This window comes from Hippopotamus amphibius, chromosome 5 (assembly GCF_030028045.1).
Source record: "Hippopotamus amphibius kiboko isolate mHipAmp2 chromosome 5, mHipAmp2.hap2, whole genome shotgun sequence".
In the NCBI taxonomy this organism is placed as follows: domain Eukaryota; kingdom Metazoa; phylum Chordata; class Mammalia; order Artiodactyla; family Hippopotamidae; genus Hippopotamus; species Hippopotamus amphibius.
The window spans coordinates 26,142,438-26,161,714 of NC_080190.1; the positions used below are offsets into that span (position 1 = coordinate 26,142,438).

The 19,277-nt window shown below is 38.2% G+C and overlaps 1 protein-coding gene across 1 annotated transcript in view; it reads right to left on the reverse strand.

The window, feature by feature from the left end:
• Positions 1–19,277, reverse strand: part of CFAP58 (cilia and flagella associated protein 58) — a 121,640-nt gene that overhangs the window by 87,953 nt on the left and 14,410 nt on the right. Inside the window, exons 7-9 of the mRNA XM_057736945.1 lie at positions 17,178–17,337; positions 13,544–13,626; positions 3,262–3,453 (exon numbers count right to left, since the gene is read on the reverse strand). Of these exons, the coding sequence (XP_057592928.1) occupies positions 3,262–3,453; positions 13,544–13,626; positions 17,178–17,337 (435 nt within the window). The remainder of the gene's footprint in view (positions 1–3,261; positions 3,454–13,543; positions 13,627–17,177; positions 17,338–19,277) is intronic.

Sequence of the window (19,277 nt, forward strand, 5' to 3'; positions counted from 1 at the left end):
ATTTGCATTTCTCTAATAATTAGTGATGTTGAGCATTTTTCATGTGTTTGTTGGCCATCTGTATCTCTTCTTTGGAGAAATGTCTATTTAGGTCTTCTGCTCATTTTGGGGTTCACTCTGTTCTTAACCACAACAACAGAATGTCTAGAATCTTTGTTCTGTGTACTAGGAAGCCCAACACCCCACCAAGTATCTCCAAAAATTCTTAGAGGAATTATATTTCTCCTATTCATTGTGGCTTCGATTTCCTGTTTCCATAGAATTCTGAATTCTCAGTTGGCACTTTTCTCTGGCACATACTGTCACTTTTCTAGGATGTGTTACCTCACAGCTCACATCACCACCCCATCGCTGCTCCCACAAAGCACAATCCAGCCACAGGGTTGATGTAGCAGACTGCCACCGAAGATTTCAGATGCAGAGCACAGTAAAGAACTTAAAATCAACCATCAGACATCCCATTCTTAGCAATTCCTCGGTCATTCCTGACCTGAGAACTGGTCATCTCTTCTAGAAGAGCTCAGCCTACTGCCTCAGTGTTGGTGTTGTCTGCTCTCCTCTCTCATCCTCTCCTATCTCCATTTCCTGCTCACCACCACCCCTCCCTTTCCCAATTGTACGCAAATTCAAGGGACTGTGAGTTGCGGTCCAGGTAGATTTTCCTCAATTTACCTCTATTTGCTTTAAAATTCTCATCCAGTCTCTTTTCTTCTATTTTAGCAGTAGGCTTTATGTTAGTCTTAGTGTTTGATGCTGTTAAAACTTTTCATCTATGTCTGCACCTTATTGATATTTAACAAGAAGTTGAAAATAGCTACATTCAAATGCCACTTTGAACAAAAATTCTGGGCTGTTTATCAACAAATTTCTTTATTTACTTACTTATTTATGAAATGTTTCATAGCATTTACTATGTGCCAGAGATCATTTTAAATACTTCACAGATATTACCTCATTTAGTCCTCACCACCACCCCATGATATATGCCCCCAATCCCTTTCCTCAGCACACCAATTAAATTTAGGTCAGATTAAATATTAATCTGACCTAAATTAATTAATATTAATAATTTTGCATTTTCTTTTTATCAGATTCATACTATGACCATGTTCCCCATTTAAAAAACATTTTTCAAACACATGATTTTAATAGTACGTAGCAAATTTACACAATTTATTTTGAAGAACATTCTTTTATAAAAATCTTTGCTTTATTGTTTTTTTCATATATTCAGTTTTTACAAAAGAAATTGCTGGGTCAAAAGGATAAACTTGGAACAACCCACTTTAGAAGTAGATGAAAATATCAGTTTCATGACATCTTCCCCACCCCTGGTTTTATTCCTCAACTCCCTATAAATAGAATGCATGAAAGGGAACTTTCTGTTTGTGGGAATGAGGGGTGTGTGTGAGAGAGAGAGAAAGTAAAGAAAGAAAGAAATATGGGAAGGTGTCAAGAAGAAATGCATGTTTTTAATAAGAAGTCGAGCGGTGACACAAGTTACTGTAGCAACTGATATACGCTGTCAGGGGTTAAGTAAGAGAGAAAAACTGTAGTTGATAAGCAGTATTTTAAGAACTTGTGCTTAAATTATTTAGGTAAGACATTATGTAATCTTGTGCAGTTAAATATCAAAAACTGTGAAAAACAGTTACCAGCAAAACTTGGTACCAGTACCTCTCCTTTACAACAAAACAGGGAGAAATATACAATACTATGTTAAAATCAGTGGCAGCATTCTTTTTATCACTCATCATCTACCTATTTTTTCAACAAACACTTTTTCAGTGCCTACAATTTACCAGCATGGTGGAAATGAAGAAAAGAATGAGATAAAGTTCTTGCTCCCAAGAACTCACTATAAAGTAGGGAAAACAAAGATACAAACAATTACACTAAAAGATGATAAGTGCCTTTCCAGAGATATCAACAAACCCATAAAGTAGGAAGTGACTAGCTCTGCCTAGGGAGTCAAAACAGCCTTGACCCCAGAGATGAGCATTTGAGCTGGGTATTAAAGCATGGATAAGAGGTTTCCATGCAGAGAAGGGAAGAAAGGGAGAACAAAGAGCTTAGGTTCTATTGCATGAGTCAGAATATACCAACTGCTGTGTCCTGCATGGGTTACAGGTATGTAACAAGGAATTGATTCACTCTACCCACAGGATGGTCAGGTGGGACCTGGGCAGCTAGCATCCTTGGGTTAGTCCCCTCCAGCCCTGCACAGTCTCATCTCTCTCATTCCCACATATGGTAGACCATGTTATTTTCTACAATGCAGTGATGCAAGGAATGTTAGGAAGTACTGCCCCAGGTTGCTGAGAGATGACAGAGGGTTGTGAGGCTGGGAATAATAATATCACATTGGAATTTTTAACAAGCCTGATAGTGTGATGGCAGCCAGGAATGGAAACAGACCGAGCATCAGGAAGGAGAAGCAGGAAGCTGCAACAGATTATGTGTTCAGATATATTCACTGTCTCACCAGGTAGGGCCCCTTCCTTAGTAGGATCACACTCCTTCCCTGGGGATATCAGGCTTGATCATATAACTTGCTTTGATCAATGAAATATGAGTGGACAGACCCTGAACCCTTCCCTTTGCCAGCAGAAGCTCTGAGAGCATATCACCGTTACACCGCTTTCACTCTGTAAGAGGCCAGCACATCCCAACAGAGTCAGTCTGGAATGAAGGGGACATGAAGCAGTGCTGCAGCTGACTCTCAAAGGCCATTAATGTGAGCGAAACATAGACCTCTGTGGCTCTAAACCACCGAGACTTGAGGGTGATCTGTTACAACTTACTCTGACTGATACAGAGGTTAACAAGTCTAGCTAAGCTACAGAATGAGTGCCTGAACCGACAACTAGTCTTCTCAAAGTCAGTAAATCAATCAGTGGAGCTTCTTAAATGGTCAAGTTGCAAGAAAAATATGCTGTTTTACAGTGGCTCCCAATCAGGCATACGAGGATCACTGGAGGTCTTTTACAAGGAGGATATGTCCTGCCAGGGCTGGACCTGATCATATGCATCTGTGCTCCTCCAAACTTATATTCTGCAAATACCTGCTCAGCATTTATTTACTCTAAATGGGAAGTAGCTGATTTCCCAGCAAAGCTTGTTTCCCACTATCTTAAATCTGCATGTGAACCAAGCTAAAATCTGAATAATTCGTCTTTGTAACAGTGTGTGGCCATCGGAAATGTGACAATCAGAAAGAACGTGCAGGTGCTCCACCCATACCATGCAGGTGTGGCTTACCTTTTGGGTAAGGTCACTGGCTTCATTGATGTACCGATCTCGCTCCTTTTCCAGTTGAAAGATGATCTTTCTCTGCTTCTGAGCCTCTTCTTTGTGGTTCTGGATTTCTTCCTCCAGGTTCCTCTTGGCTTGTTCATGGAGCTTTACCAGGTCTATTTGTTTCTGGGTTGCACTGACCGCCTTAAGCATATTCTATAAATAAGGACAACACAGCAACCCCATTATGCAAAATGTTGGGGGATTTTTGGTTAAATTTACTCCCTGTCTTAATCCTAAAATAATCAGATGCATTGTTTGGGAGATGAATAAAAATAATCATATTTTCTACAGCTTATTCAGAGCTTGTTATGTTAATTCTGCAAAGAGCACTATAGACATACATATAAATGCACTAAGAAACCACATCCCTAAGAAGTGGGCACTACGTTGCTCCCATATTAGGGGTAGGAGACTGAGAATGAGATGTTAAGCTACTTGCCTACAAGTTCATACAACAAGGGAGTAACAGAGCCTGGATTTGAATCCAGAGCTGGCTGACCACAAAGCCAACCTCTGTTTCAGCTCTAGCCTCTTTCTTGTGAAGTTAGAATAGCTAAACCTAATCATATAACACAGGCTTTGACTACAAAATAAAATAAAATCAGCTTATTAAAAATACAGATACCCAGAGTTAATGTATGATCCAAAAATATCACTCCTGGGTATCTACTCAAAAGAATAGAAAACAGGTGTTCAAACAAAAACTTGTACGTGAACGTTCATAGTAGCACTATTCACAAAAGCCAAAAGCAGAAAATAACCCAAATGTCCATCAGCTGATAAATAAACACTATGTGCTATACCCAAACAATGGAATATTATTCAGCCATAAAAAGAATGAAGTACACGATACACAACATGGTTGAAGCTTGAAAACATTATTCTGAGTGAAAGATGCCAGACATAAAAAGCCATGTATTGTATGATTCTAGTTATATAAATATCCAGAATGGTCAAAGCCACAGAAACAGAAAGCAGATTAGTAATTTCCATGGGAGAAGGGGAAAGTAGGGAGTGACCACCTAACAGGTACAGGATTTCCTTTTGGGGTGATGAAAATGTTGTGGAACTAGATGCATGATGTTTGCACACTGTAAATGTACTAAATGTCACTAATGGCAAATTTTGTTTTGTATGTATTTTACCACATTAAAAAAGAATTAACCTGTTTTTTTAAAAAACACAGATGCTCATGTCCCAACTCCAGAGATTCTGATTCAGTGGATCTGGGAGGGTACCCAGGCACCTACACTGTTTTTAAAAGCTGCCCTGGTGGTTTCTGATGCTACAATGGAAATGTCTTGGGTTGGCTGCCCAAGGAGCCAGGTTGTTTCTCTGGAACACAGAGTTAATAGAGTGCAGCTCTGGAGCAGAGCATGTCTGCTTCTCTAGCCACAGCTAAAAGAACCCAGTGACTTTTGAAATGGGACCTCTAGATTTTTGTAACTCAGTAGAAGATGTAAACTTGTGAGCTGTTGGTGATAGCCTTTTTCTGCCACATGGACAGGGAAACAGAGAGAAACGATCTTCACTGAAAGACAGAAATGAAGCAACAACTCAGTTAGAAGTCTAGTGGTGGAGGGAGAGGGCTTTCTGTGCATCCCAAGAGTGTTAGGCCAGGTTCCTATCCATTCCCGAGGCCCAGCTGTATCCTTACGTTCCATGAGGTGCCTCAAAATCCCTTCCCAAATCTCAAACCAAAACAGACCTGCAGCCAGGTCTGAAAAACCACTAGTATAAATAGGTTAAAAAAAAAAAAAAAAGGACATTAAATCTTGATGACAATATAGAAAATGAAAAGGGTTGAATTAACTCTCAAGTATTGAATTAAACGTTTGCTCTGTGAAAGATAAAGCCACTTCAACATGAAACCAAAAGAACCAAATATATTAACATTGCTGCCTGTCAAAACTATGTCACCTATTCATTCAATGAAGGTGGCATTTCAAGTCAGTGGAGAAAGAGTGTATTATCGATAAAAGTTGACTGCGTACCTGCAGAGGGGCAGGCGCTGTACCAGGCACTAAGGATACAATGGTCAGGAAAGAAAAAAAGGTTTAAAAAGTACCCCACCCTGAAGAAGGAGCTGACATAGTCAAATCAAACAAATAAGTATAAAATTAACGTGTTAGGAGAAAAAAGATGGCGGCGAAGTAGAGGGACGTGGAATGCATCCCTCTCCACAGATGCATTGGGAATGCACCGAAGGACGCAATAATTCTCACAGAGAACCAGCTGAACACCAGCAGACGACCTCGGACACCAGAAAGGACAGCAAGGAGCCCGACATAACCGGTAGGGAGGCATTTAAGACGGCTCAAAGAGGGTGAAGCAGCGGAGCCATGGCAGACGGGAGGGAGTGAGAAACACGGAGGGTCTGCACCGCTGCTCAGCGTTCCCAGACCGAGATGTCGATCCACAGCTGAACAGAGGTCAAGGAGTGGGAACGTGGGAACTGGAGAGCTGGTTCAGGGTGAGGAAAATTGTTGCCAGTAAGGTGACGGACCGAGAGGATAGGAGGGAAGAGATCCGCGGTGAGGAGTGCCTGTCCCTGAGAGCTGCCCGGCCATGATGGCGGCTGGAGGCTGCAGGCTCACGGGCGGGGGGGAGGAGCCGCGCGCATAGCCTCTCTCTCTCTTCCGCGCCTCTGCAACAGGCAGTGGAGAGACGCCCTGTGGGCCACCTAAGGCACTCAGGGATAACAAGCACCCTCAGGCACTCGGGCAGGGCTAGATTAAAACCCCTTGGAAAGCCAGCAGCAGGGAGGCTGCTGAGAAAAAAAAAAAAAAAAAAACCTGAGAGAGGCCCAACTCTGAGACTTTCTGTTTACACCTGAGCCACTGGCGTCCCGCTGCAACAGGCACCTCCAAGCCAGACTAAAACAACAGTGCGCCACTGCTCACTCACTCCCAGGGGAAGGAGCCACTATTGTACCCTCTCCCTCCCCACACACCGATGCTTACAGACGAACAATAAAGGAAGCTCTGCTGGTCACAGAATAATGCAAAAAAACCCAAGGCAAGCAGAAGGACACTTAGAGCTGAGACTCTAAGGAAACAGAAATATTAGTATCAATCCTATTGAACTGGTCCATTCTGGGATCAGTTCTGGATTTTTTTTTTCTTTTTCCTTTATTAATTACGATCTTAGTCCTAAGGGATCTACAAGTTTTATAACAATTTTTTAATGCAATTTTTTTATTCTATTTTTATTTTTTTGCCTTTTTATATACTATTTCTAGCTAAGTTTTTGGTAGTACGGACAATATATCTCTCATACTTTCCTTTCATCCCTATCTTTTATACATTTCTATTCCTTTCTTTTTATTTGCATATTTCCAATCACACTACGCTCTTCTGTTCCCCTTTCTTCCATCCATTCTTAGTTTATTTTATCTTAACATACTTATAAGCAACACTATTGATCTGCTCAGACTCCTTACTCTATTCTCCAGATGACGCACCACCTTGGTATTTAATATTAGGTTTTTGTCTTTATCTTAGTTCTTAGTACAATTGTCTAATTCCATTCTGAGAATCTCCATTCTGTCTGGTGGTACTCTAGCTCTTTTCTATATTTGATTCTAGCTTACAAAATCTCCCTGGATTAGTGTTTGTATGTGTAAGGTGTTATTTGTTTGTTTGTTTGCTTTTGCTTTTGTCTCTGATTTGTTCTGTTTCAGTTGTCAATTTCTGTTGGGTTTCTCTTTGAATATCTGATAGCATAATGGGGTTCTGTCAGGTCTTTCCAGAGCCTTATGTCCTAATGGATTCAGTAATTGTGTGTCTTATATATATATGTGTTTCCTAGATTTAGTCTTTGTTTAACCCAACACCTGGACATTAGTCTGAGGCTTGGACAGTCTTCTATAAACACCTCTATCGCCAGGACAAGCAACCCCAAAAGTTTGGACAACCATCAGGAAACAAACAAACACCATGCAGGCAAAGGAGCAGGAAAAAAACCCACAAGACCAAATAAATGAGGAGGAAATAGGAAAAATGCCTGAAAAAGAATTCAGAGTAATGATAGTAAAAAAGATACAAAATCTCGAAAACAAAATAGAGAAAGTACAAGAAACAGTTCATAAGAACTCAGAAAAACAAACAGCAATGGATAACAAAATAACTGAAATTAAAAATACTCTAGATGCTATAACCAGCAGAATGACTGAGGCAGAAGAACGAATAAGTGAGTTGGAAGATAGAATGGGGGAAATAAACGCCACAGAGCAGGAAAAAGAAAAAAGAATAAAAAGAATAGAAGACAGTCTCAGAGACCTCAGTGATAACATTAAACATATCAACATTCAAATTATAGGCATCCCAGAAGAAGAAGAAAAAAAGAAAGGGTCTGAGAAAATATTTGAAGAGGTTCTAGTGGAAAACTTCCCCAACATGGGAAAGGAAATAATTAACCAAGTCCAAGAAGCACAGAGAGTCCCATACAGAATAAAGCCAAGGAGATATACACCAAGGCACATATTAATCAATCTAATGACAATTAAACACAAAGAAAAAATATTAAAAGCAGCAAAAGAAAAGGAACAAATAACATATAAGGGAAAACCCATAAGGATAACAGCTGACCTTTCTACAGAAACTCTGCAGGCCAGAAGGGAATGGCAGGATATACTGAAAGTCCTGAAAGAGAGAACCCTACAGCCAAGAATACTCTACCCAGCAAGAATCTCATTCAGATTCGATGGAGAAATCAAAAGCTTTCCAGACAAGCAAAAGTTAAGAGAATTCAGCACCACCAAACCAGCCTTACAACAAGTGCTAAAGGAACTTCTCTAAGTAGGAAACACAAGAAAAGGAAAACACCTACAAATACAAACCCAAAACAATTAAGAAAATGGTAATTGGAACACACATGTCAATAATCACCTTAAATGTAAATGGATTAAATGCTCCAACCAAAAGACACAGACTGGCTGAATGGATACAAAAACAAGACCCTTATATATGCTGCCTACAAGAAACCCACTTCAGACCAAGGGATACGTATAGACTGAAAGTAAAGGGATGGAAAAAGATATTCCATGCAAATGGAAGTCAAAAGAAAGCTGGAGTAGCAATACTCATATCAGACAAATTAGACTTGAAAGTAAAGACTATTACAAGAGACAAGGAAGGACACTACATAATGATCAAGGGATCCATTCAAGAAGAACATATCACAATGGTAAATATCTATGCCCCCAACATAGGAGCACCTCAATACATAAGGCAAATGCTAACAGCTATAAAAGGGGACATCGACAGTAACACAATAATAGTGGGAGACTTGAACACCCCACTTACATCAATGGACAGATCATCCAAACAGAAAATAAATAAAGACACACAAGCTTTAAATGACACATTAGACCATCTCAACTTAATTGATATTTATAGGACATTCCATCCAAAAACGACAGAATACACTTTCTTCTCAAGTGCACATGGAACATTTTCCAGGATAGATCACATCTTGGGTCACAAATCAAACCTCGGCAAATTCAAGAAAACTGAAATCATATCAAGCATCTTCTCAGACCACAATGCCATGAGACTAGATATCAATTACAGGAAAAAAAACTGCAAAAAATACAAACACATGGAGGCTAAACAATTCACTCTTAAACAACCAAGAAATCAAAGAGGAAATCAAAAAATATCTAGAAACAAATGACAATGAAAACACAACAACCCAAAACCTATGGGACGCAGCAAAAGCAGTTCTAAGAGGGAAGTTTATAGCAATACAGTCCTACCTTAAGAAACAAGAAAATTATCAAATAAACAACCTAACCTTACACCTAAAACAATTAGAAAAAGAAGAACAAAGAAACCCCAAAGTGAGCAGAAGGAAAGAAATCATAAAGATCAGAGCAGAAATAAATGAAAAAGAAAGGAAGGAAGCCATAGCAAAAATTAATAAAACTAAAAGCTGGTTCTTTGAGAAGATGAACAAAATTGATAAACCATTAGAGAGACTCAACAAGAAAAAAAGGGAGAAGATGCAAATCAACAGAATTAGAAATGAAAGAGGAGAAGTAACAACGGACACCTCAGAAATACAAAAGATCATGAGAGACTACTACAAGCAACTATATGCCAATCAATTGGATAACCTGGAAGAAATGGATACATTCTTAGAAAAATACAATCTTCCAAGACTGAACCAGGAAGAAATAGAAACCATGAACAGACCAATCACAAGTACAGAAATTGAGGCAGTGATTAAAAATCTCCCAACACACAAAAGCCCAGGACCAGATGGGTTCACAGGCGAATTCTATCAAACATCTAGAGAAGAGCTAACACCTATCCTTCTCAAACTCCTCCAAAATATTGCAGAAGGCGGAACACTCCCAAACTCATTCTACGAGGCCACCATCACCCTGATACCAAAACCAGGCAAAGATGTCACAAAAAAAGAAAACTACAGACCAATATCACTGATGAATATAGATGCAAAAATCCTCAACAAAATACTAGCAAACAGAATCCAACAGCACATTAAAAAGCTCATACACCATGATCAAGTGGGGTTTATCCCTGGGATGCAAGGATTCTTCAATAGACGCAAATCAATCAACATGATACATCATATCAACAAATTGAAGGATAAAAACCATATGATCATCTCAATAGATGCAGAAAAAGCTTGTGACAAATTCAACATCCATTTATGATAAAAACTCTCCAGAAAATGGGCATAGAAGGAAATTACCTCAACATAATAAAAGTCATAGGTGACAAACCAACAGCCAACATTGTTCTAAATGGGGAAAAACTGAAAGAATTCCCTCTAAGAACAGGAACAAGACAAGGGTGTCCACTCTCACCATTATTATTCAACATAGTTTTGGAAGTGTTAGCCACAGCAATCAGAGAAGAAAAAGAAATTAAAGGAATCCAAATTGGAAAAGAAGAAGTAAAATTGTCACTCTTTGCAGATGACATGATATTATATATAGAAAACCCTAAAGACTCTACCAGAAAACTGCTAGCACTAATTGATGAGTTTAGTAAAGTAGCAGGATACAAAATTAATGCACAGAAATCTCTTGCATTCCTATACACTAACAACGGAAGAGCAGAAAGAGAAATTAAGGAAACTCTCCCATTCACCATTGCAACAAAAAGAATAAAATACCTAGGAATAAACCTGCCTAAGGAGGCAAAAGATCTGTATGCAGAAAACTTTAAGACACTGATGAAAGAAATCAAAGACGACACAAACAGATGGAGGGACATACCATGTTCCTGGATTGGAAGAATCAACATCGCGAAAATGACTGTACTACCCAAATCAATTTACAGATTCAATGCAATCCCGATCAAATTACCAATGGCATTTTTCACAGAACTAGAGCAAGAAATCTTACGATTTGTATGGAAATGCAAAAGACCCCGAATAGCCAAAACAATCTTGAGAAGGAAAAATGGAGTTGGTGGAATCAGGCTTCCTGACTTCAAACTATACTACAAGGCCATAGTGATCAAGACAGTATGGTACTGGCACAAAAATAGAAAGGAAGATCAATGGAATAGAGTAGAGAACTCAGAAGTAAGCCCAAACACATATGGGCACCTTATCTTTGACAAAGGAGGCACGAATATACAATGGAAAAAAGACAGCCTCTTCAATAAGTGGTGCTGGGAAAATTGGATAGCAACATGTAAAAGAATGAAATTAGAACACTTCCTAACACCATACACAAAAATAAACTCCAAATGGATTAAAGACCTACATGTAAGGCCAGACACTATAAAACTCCTAGAGGAAAACATAGGCAGAACACTCTATGACATCCATCAAAGCAAGATCCTTTTGGACCCACCTCCTACAATCATGGAAATAAAATATAGAATAAACATGAAACCTCATGAAACCTAAATGGGACCTCATGAAACTTAAAAGCTTTTGCACAGCAAAAGAAACCATAAACAAGACTAAAAGCCAACCCTCAGAATGGGAAAAAATAATTGCCTATGAAACAACGGACAAAGGATTAACCTCCAAAATATACAAGCAGCTCATGAAGCTTAATACCAAAAAAGCAAATAACCCAATCCACAAATGGGCGGAAGACCTAAATAGACATTTCTCCAAAGAAGACATACAGATGGCTAACAAACACATGAAAAGATGCTCAACATCACTAATCATCAGAGAAATGCAAGTCAAAGCCACAATGAGGTATCACCTCACACCGGTCAGAATGGCCATCATCACAAAATCTGGAAACCACAAATGTTGGAGAGGGTGTGGAGAAAAGGGAACTCTCCTGCACTGTTGGTGGGAATGTAAGTTGGTACAGCCACTATGGAAAACAATTTGGAGGTTCCTTAAAAAGCTACAAATAGAACTACCATATGATCCTGTAATCCCACTACTGGGCATATACCCAAAGAAAACCATAATCCCAAAAGAAACATGTACCATAATGTTTACTGCAGCACTATTTACAATAGCCAGGACATGGAAGCAACCTAAATGCCCATCAACAAATGAATGGATACAGAAGATGTGGCATATATATACAATGGAATATTACTCGGCTATAAAAAGGGATGAGATGGAGCTATATGTAATGAGGTGGATAGACCTAGAGTCTGTCATACAGAGTGAAGTAAGTCAGAAAGAGAAAGACAAATATTGTATGCTAACTCACATATACGGAATCTAAAAATGGTACTGATGAACTCAGTGACAAGAACAAGGATGCAGATGCAGAGAATGGACTGGAGAACTCGAGGTTTGGGAGGGGGCGGGGGGTGAAGGGGAAGCTGAGACAAAGCGAGAGAGTAGCACAGACATATATATACTACCAACTGTAAAACAGATAGCCAGTGGGAAGTTGTTGTATAACAAAGGGAGTTCAACTCAAGGATGGAAGATGCCTTAGAGGACTGGGACAGGGAGGGTGGGGGGGACTCGGGTGGGGGGGAGTCGAGGGAGGGAGGGAATAAGGGGATATGTGTATAAAAACAGATGATTGAACTTGGTGTACCCCCGCAAAAAATAAAAATAAAAATAAAAAAATAAAATAAAGTTAAGCCATAAAAAAAAAAAAATTAACATGTTAGATGTCCTAATGTGGCAGAAAACCTATAGGGTGTTTACCAGAACATATAAAATATAAATGGATTAAATTGTTGTATGTGTTACAAAGAAATTAAAAAATCTCAATCGAACAATATCATTTACATATATAAACTTATAGAATAAAGGCACAGTTTCTAGGATTATGCAAAAAAAATTAGTGACTTTCTTAAGGAGTGTTCAGCATGTAAAGATATCTAATCTTCTATTTCCTGAGATTCCCTAATAGTCTACTGTAAGCTACAGGGTAATCTATTCAATACTTTGTTAATATTTATTCAATTCTGGGAAGCCTAAAGAAATAACACAAATTCGTAATGAACAAATATAGGCTGTATCTACTTTGATGAGATGAAGCACAAGAGAGCTTCACGAAACTGTGTGCTACAGAAGCAGCCTCCCCACTCTACACCTGGCCCATTGCTTTTTCCTCCCTGGAGAAAATTCTTGAGCAGGACTGTTTACCCTAAATCCTTGAAAGCAGTTAATCTCCTAAGAGTGACTGTCCTCTGGAAGGGGCACGGAGGCAAGGGGTGGTGGGGGCGGTGGGGGGGAGGCAGTGACTTGAATGGAGGATTTCCAGGCCTCAAGCTCCCTCAACCTCTCCCTTAGCTTTGGACCATATTGAGCTCAAAGACCAGGAGAAATAAGGGCCAAAACCAGAAACCAAAACCTTCAACACTCCTGGAAAGATGGAGGAAAGTTTAGAGACTCTTTATATGGCCAACCAGCCATCCTTTGAACACCTAAAAGTTAAATTTTATCAGCACTCACTTATATTTTCTGGATTAACACAAGTTGCTGATTATAGATATTAAAATCAGAAATTTTGGTCAACTGCTTAGATGCCAAATAACACACCAGCAATAAAAACAGAAACCGCAAGACACTCTGAAATCCCCTGCTAGTTTATACAATAATTCTCCAAAGTCCCTTTGTGCTCACAGGTGATTATGTGGTTTCAATTCACAGCCAGTGAATGGTGGGACGTGGACAGCTGCTTAGAGGAAAATTGAGCACTATTATTAATTCTAATCTACTTTTGTTTGCCTCAGAGTTTTCTCCCCTCTGCAACCAGTTATAGGCAGATATTATAGCACTAAAGAAAGACATTTATTTACCAGTGCTACTGTAACAAACTCACCTTATTCAATATGTCCCTTTCTCTCAGAAGCTCATCCATTGCTTTCTTATCAAGTTCTGCTTGTTTCTTTGAAGCTTCCACCTCTAAATCACCAGGGAGAAAAACAATAATAAATATAAAGAAAAACCTAAGAAAGAATCTGCCAAAGCCAAAGTGACATAAAAACTGCTTTATATATTTATCCGTAGCTATAAAACTACTTTTCATGGAGTGTTACGTGATCTTCATTATAACTCAGTGAGGTGGGTCTTCCTGTCCCACTAAATGGATAGAAACTGCGGCTTAGAGACCCATATGCCAACGGTCCACAGCCAAGAGGTGACGGGGCTGAGAATGGGAGTTTGGTCTCTCTGACTCCAAAAAGTCCCTGCTCTTTTTAAATCTTTCTTATTATACAAGTAGTTAGAGATACAAGAAGAAATTGGAAATAAAAATAAACAGATGGGAAAACTTTTAAATCAGAATCTACTTGGGATTTTGATGTATCTCTTTCCTGACTTTTTCCTATGCAAATATATGTGTATATAAATATTAATATTTATACACCACATACACCAAGAGGGACTCTTACCACACGTACAGTTTTGTAACTTGCTTTTATAATTAACAAACATAAATATCTCTCTATATTATAAATGTGTATCTACACTGGAATTTTTAATGACTTTCTTATTTCACTGTATAAAAGGGCATAATTTATTTAGCCAATCCCATCTTAACATTTAAATTGCTTCTTTTTATTTTTTATTTTTTTTTGCAATCATAAGCAATAATTCTATGACAGTTCCTGTTCATTTATTACTCTAGGAGTGGAAGTCCTAGATCAAAAGTGATTTTCTTTTTAAAGACATTTCTCTCCCACTGCCAAATTTCTCTCCAAAAATTAATTTAAATCCACACTTAAACCACCACTGTTATTACCACTCTCTTTGATCTTTGACAACCCAATAGGTTTTTCTAAACGACTATGTTCATATCTAATTTACATATCTTTGCTTAGTAGTGAAGTCGACTACTTTTTCATGTTTAATGATCATTTACTTGTTTTCTGTTTTTCAAGTTGCCCACACTGGCCCTTTCCCCATTTTTCTCATGAATTGTTTATCTTTCTGTGAATTTGTAAGAGCTCCTTATATATAACAAGGATACTAACTCTTTGGCAATATTTTAGTCAATATGCCTTCATATAGAGCCTTTTGCTGCTAAAAAAAGAAAAAAATTAGCTTTAATTTCATTACATCTCTCCAGTTTGGCTTTATTGTTCCTACAAACTCACCTTATTTTGGCCTCAACATTTTTCCCAAAAAGTAGTTTATTTTCACACTATTATTTTCTTAATAAGCCATAGCGCACACTGGTACGAAATGACACCTCTATCTTAGATGATAATTGCAGGTCTTTTTGTGACCTTTCCGTTCTTTTCCATTGATCTGTTCATTCAGGCATTTTCACTAAACTATTTGATTATGAAGCTTTATAATACATTTAAACACCTGGTAAGGCAAATGCTCCCTTCTCACTCTTCTTTTCAGAATTTTATGGCTATTGTCACATGTTTATTCTTCTGGAGGTACCCTAGAATCAGTTTCCAAGTCCCAAGCAACATAACTCACTGAAATTTTTATTGGAAATATTAAATGTGTAGATTAATTTGCACAGATTTATATCTTTATCATATTGAGTTTTCTCATCCAGGAACTTGGTGTATCTGTCCATTTTTCAAGTCTTTCTTTATACCCCTCAAAAGAATTCTGTAGTGTTTTTATATATATAGGTCTTACAGATATCTTGGTAACTTTATTCATAGATATTTTATTACTTTACTTGCTATTGTGAAAGAGGGGTTTTCCATCATATATTGTAACTGATTCTTTGTTGGAAAGAAAGCTATTGATATCTATATATTTATTTTATAATCTGCCACCCTGTTGAACTCTTGTTAGTTCTGGCAATTTTTCAGTTCGTTTCTTGGATCTTGTGGTAGGAAATCATAACATGTGGGGGCCTCGTGCCCCTAACCATTATGTCCAATGCCACTCTTTGATAGGGCACATCAAAAGGAAGTGCTCCCTGAGAAGAAATAACGATGTTAACAATATCTATAAAATAACCAGAAGAGAGAGCATGATGACTTCTGTAAACATGATTTAAGGATAACTAGCTTCAATACTTAATGGATAATTTTTTTTCAAAGCTTAGAACTATTGCCAGCAAAAACACAGAAATTTTAATATGAGAGTGTTTTTGAAATTCACTAAGCCAGTTACAAAACATGCTCTACTAGTTCTGTCTTTTTTCTGTATCTGTCATTGAAGATATGAGATTGTAAACTCATGCTAGACTATAAGCATTCTGAGGGCAGGAAGCTCCATGTACCCGATGCCTAGCATAATGCCTGCACATAGTGTGCACTTAATTTATTGAATGAATAAATAAATGGAGAAATTATCAACATCAGCTGCAACTGTGCCTCAGTAAAAGATTATTTTTGATGTCTTAGAAGGAAAAATATCTGCACTTCTCAAAGACTTACGTGACAAATACCTCTAATAATCTTATCTAGAGGTTTAGATTTTACTTAACTTTTAGGGAGGCAATGTACATTTTTATGCTTCTATGTATGTTATCTCAGTCAGTGATTTACAGCTGAAGTCAGTGAGGAGTTCCTGCCTCACAGTTTCTGGTGCAGTCAGAATTCAAACCCTGATCCTCTGTCTCCAAGTCTGAGCTCTTTCTACCACATCGTATTTAACTACTATAGTTAATGATTTAACTATTTTTAATTCTATTCTTTTTCAGAATGAGATAGTATTCTCTTATTACTTTATAAGTAGTAATATATCTGGATAATACTAGATGACTTTTTTTTTTTGGCCACACCACAAGGCATGAGAAATCTTAGTCCCCGACCAGGGATCGACCCCAACCCCCCTGCAGTGGAAGCGCAGAGTCTTAACCACTGGGCCGCCAGGGAAGTCCCAACAGATGACATTTAGTAAGCACTTACTATGTGCTAGGCACTGCCCCAAAAGCTTTCTGTGTATTAGCCTTTTCATCCCCAACAGCTAAATGTGATGGAGGCGGGACCTGAACCCAGGCAGATCTGACTCAGAGTCTGTAACCTTAATGATGTTTCTGTACTACACGGCCTCCTGTGGCACTTAAATTTTCCTTCCATAGGTCAATGTGATAGTTGGGTAAAACAAGGGAAAGGAGTTAGAAGCCATTTACTTTTGTCTCACTGATTCTGGGTACACTATTGTCTCAAATACTGGTCATGGGGAATATTCATTTTAATTTACCCCACATCTTCTGCGAAAAAAGAAGACTGAAGGAAAGGTCATGTAGAACTCAGACCTAAGACTACAGATGTTATTTACTCCATTGACAAATACTGAGCAATATTTTGGGCTCAATGTAACCTGTTAAAGAGTTTTTTAAGGTAAGAAAGTTCAAGGTATTCAAAACGCTGTCTCCTCCATATTATCTACTTAACAGTTTGAATGTTGTCTTACTGACTTCATTTGGCACGGTTTGTGTCTGCATGCACAGAGTTGCGAAATGACAACTAATTAGTCACCAATGAAATGCTCACAGACTAATAAAATAAAGCACAAAATGATTCTTGATTTACCTCTCTCTAATCCCAAGATTTGATTTTTCAGGGTTTCCTTGTTCTGTTCCACTTCTCCCTTTTGATCTTCAATCTGGTGCAATTTCTTATGGATTTGTTCTCTGATTTTGTTGAGCTTCCCAATGTCAAGGCGCATCTGATGGACTTCTTCCTCTTTGGCCTGTAATTAGTGAGAGAGGATTAACCAGGGACAGTCAGTCAATAAAGGGCCGGTGACTGGATGATGGTAAACTCAGAACCAATAAAAGGACATTTTTTCTATGTCAGTGTAAAGTGGTTTTGTGGGATTAAACCAAAACACACTGTTTGATTTTTGAGAGAAATTGAAAAACTCTATTCTCTGAATAAAATATATGGCCATATTAGCTAAAAACAATGTAAAGACTGACTAAACCTGATGTCTCAGGGTACTATTGAATTGTTGAGTCAAACAAGATAAGAATGCTGAGTTGTACGTATCGTAAATGTGTGAAATTTGTGTACAAATGCTGTACTGATTAGCAACTTTCACAGACCCACAAAGTGATCTCTCTTTTAGGTTATTAACATGCTATAAAATACTGAGTCTTCTAAGATGGCCCACACTCTGTCTGTGGAGTGTGTTTCTCTCTAAATAAATCCACTTCTTACCTATCAAAATACAATAAAATATTTAGCCCTTTGGATTCACATGGCCACTGTAGTGCAATTACATACATTAGAAAAGGGGTCCTCCATCCTCAGAGTACGTTAGTCTATGACTGTACATATGGACAGGTGGACAGGGTAGCATTAATAAGGAAGTCTACATGATGTCAAAAGGTATTAAAACAACAATTCTAGCAAAGTAAAGCAGCAGATTTTTGTCTATGGACTTTAATTTTATGGATTTTTTAAAAATTCATTTTTTAAAAGTTTACCATTCTTAGAAATGACTGGAAAAGCAACTAGTGATTCTTCTGCAAATAAAGAGTAACAATTATCCCCAGTTCTTGACAATGAAGAGACTGCTCTTAGCTGGGCATGTCATCCTCAGATCACTGCTAGAGGCAGAATCCCACAGGTTTAGGATCTGATAACAAAAATATTCCTTCTTTCAAGATGCCCCATGCATGTTATCAAAGGAGAGAATTATAGGCATAAGCATTTTTACTTTAATTTCACCTTAAGGGCTAATACATTATTTTGCCTTCAGTAGTTATTTCATCTCTGCTTTAACTTGGAGCATTCTCATAAAGAATGGTTTAGAGTCAAACCTTTCTGGACTGCTTAAATGTTTCTCAGCCTCAGATCCTACCAGGTCCAAATAAGTTGATCTAAGGCCCCTTTCAATTAAAACAATAAGATGTCCTAATGCATAGTTATTAACCCAGACCCCATGGTTAGACTTCAGAAAAATCCTGTAAGCCTCTAAGACTGCATGCAAAACAGGATACAAGATGTGCAAATAAGGGTGTGTGTGTGTGTGTGTGTGTGCATGCATGTGTGTTTGCATGCAGGCATACACATGCTCTCATCAGATTCTCAAAAGGGGCTGTGATGCAAAAACTGTTAAGATTTACTACTCAAATCAATGTATTCTCCTGATTAGTCATTCATTTTATGCCCAGTATTCTAACACAACTAGAGTAGGGTTATGGATTTTTCAGAATTGGTGATATACATAAAGCCGCTCTGCTACGCATGTAAGCAGACAATATGTATCCAAGTATAAAAGGTTATCCAAACTTCATTTGCAAGCACTCTTCAATGAGCGCAGGGAGGAGACCTATCTTGAAATTTACATTGAACAGAAGTGAAAATCATGATTCTGCAGTCCTTAGAGTAGATATCAAGTAGTACCAGCCCGTCCCCCCTCCTTCCATTCCATACGAGTAGCGAAATACAATCTGACTTCTTTGCCACTCATGTGTGTAAATGGTTTCTAGCTCTGAGCAACTGGTTACTTGCACAGCTAAATTACAGAGGTGAATATCTGAGCTCACTTTAGAAAGTATTTGCATAATCATATGATCAATAATCAGCTTTGCAATGTTATAAGAATGGAGGTTATCAAACTGCTTCCAGGCATAAAGCAATCACCATAGGGTTACATCTGCCTCTGATGGACCAAGGCTAATA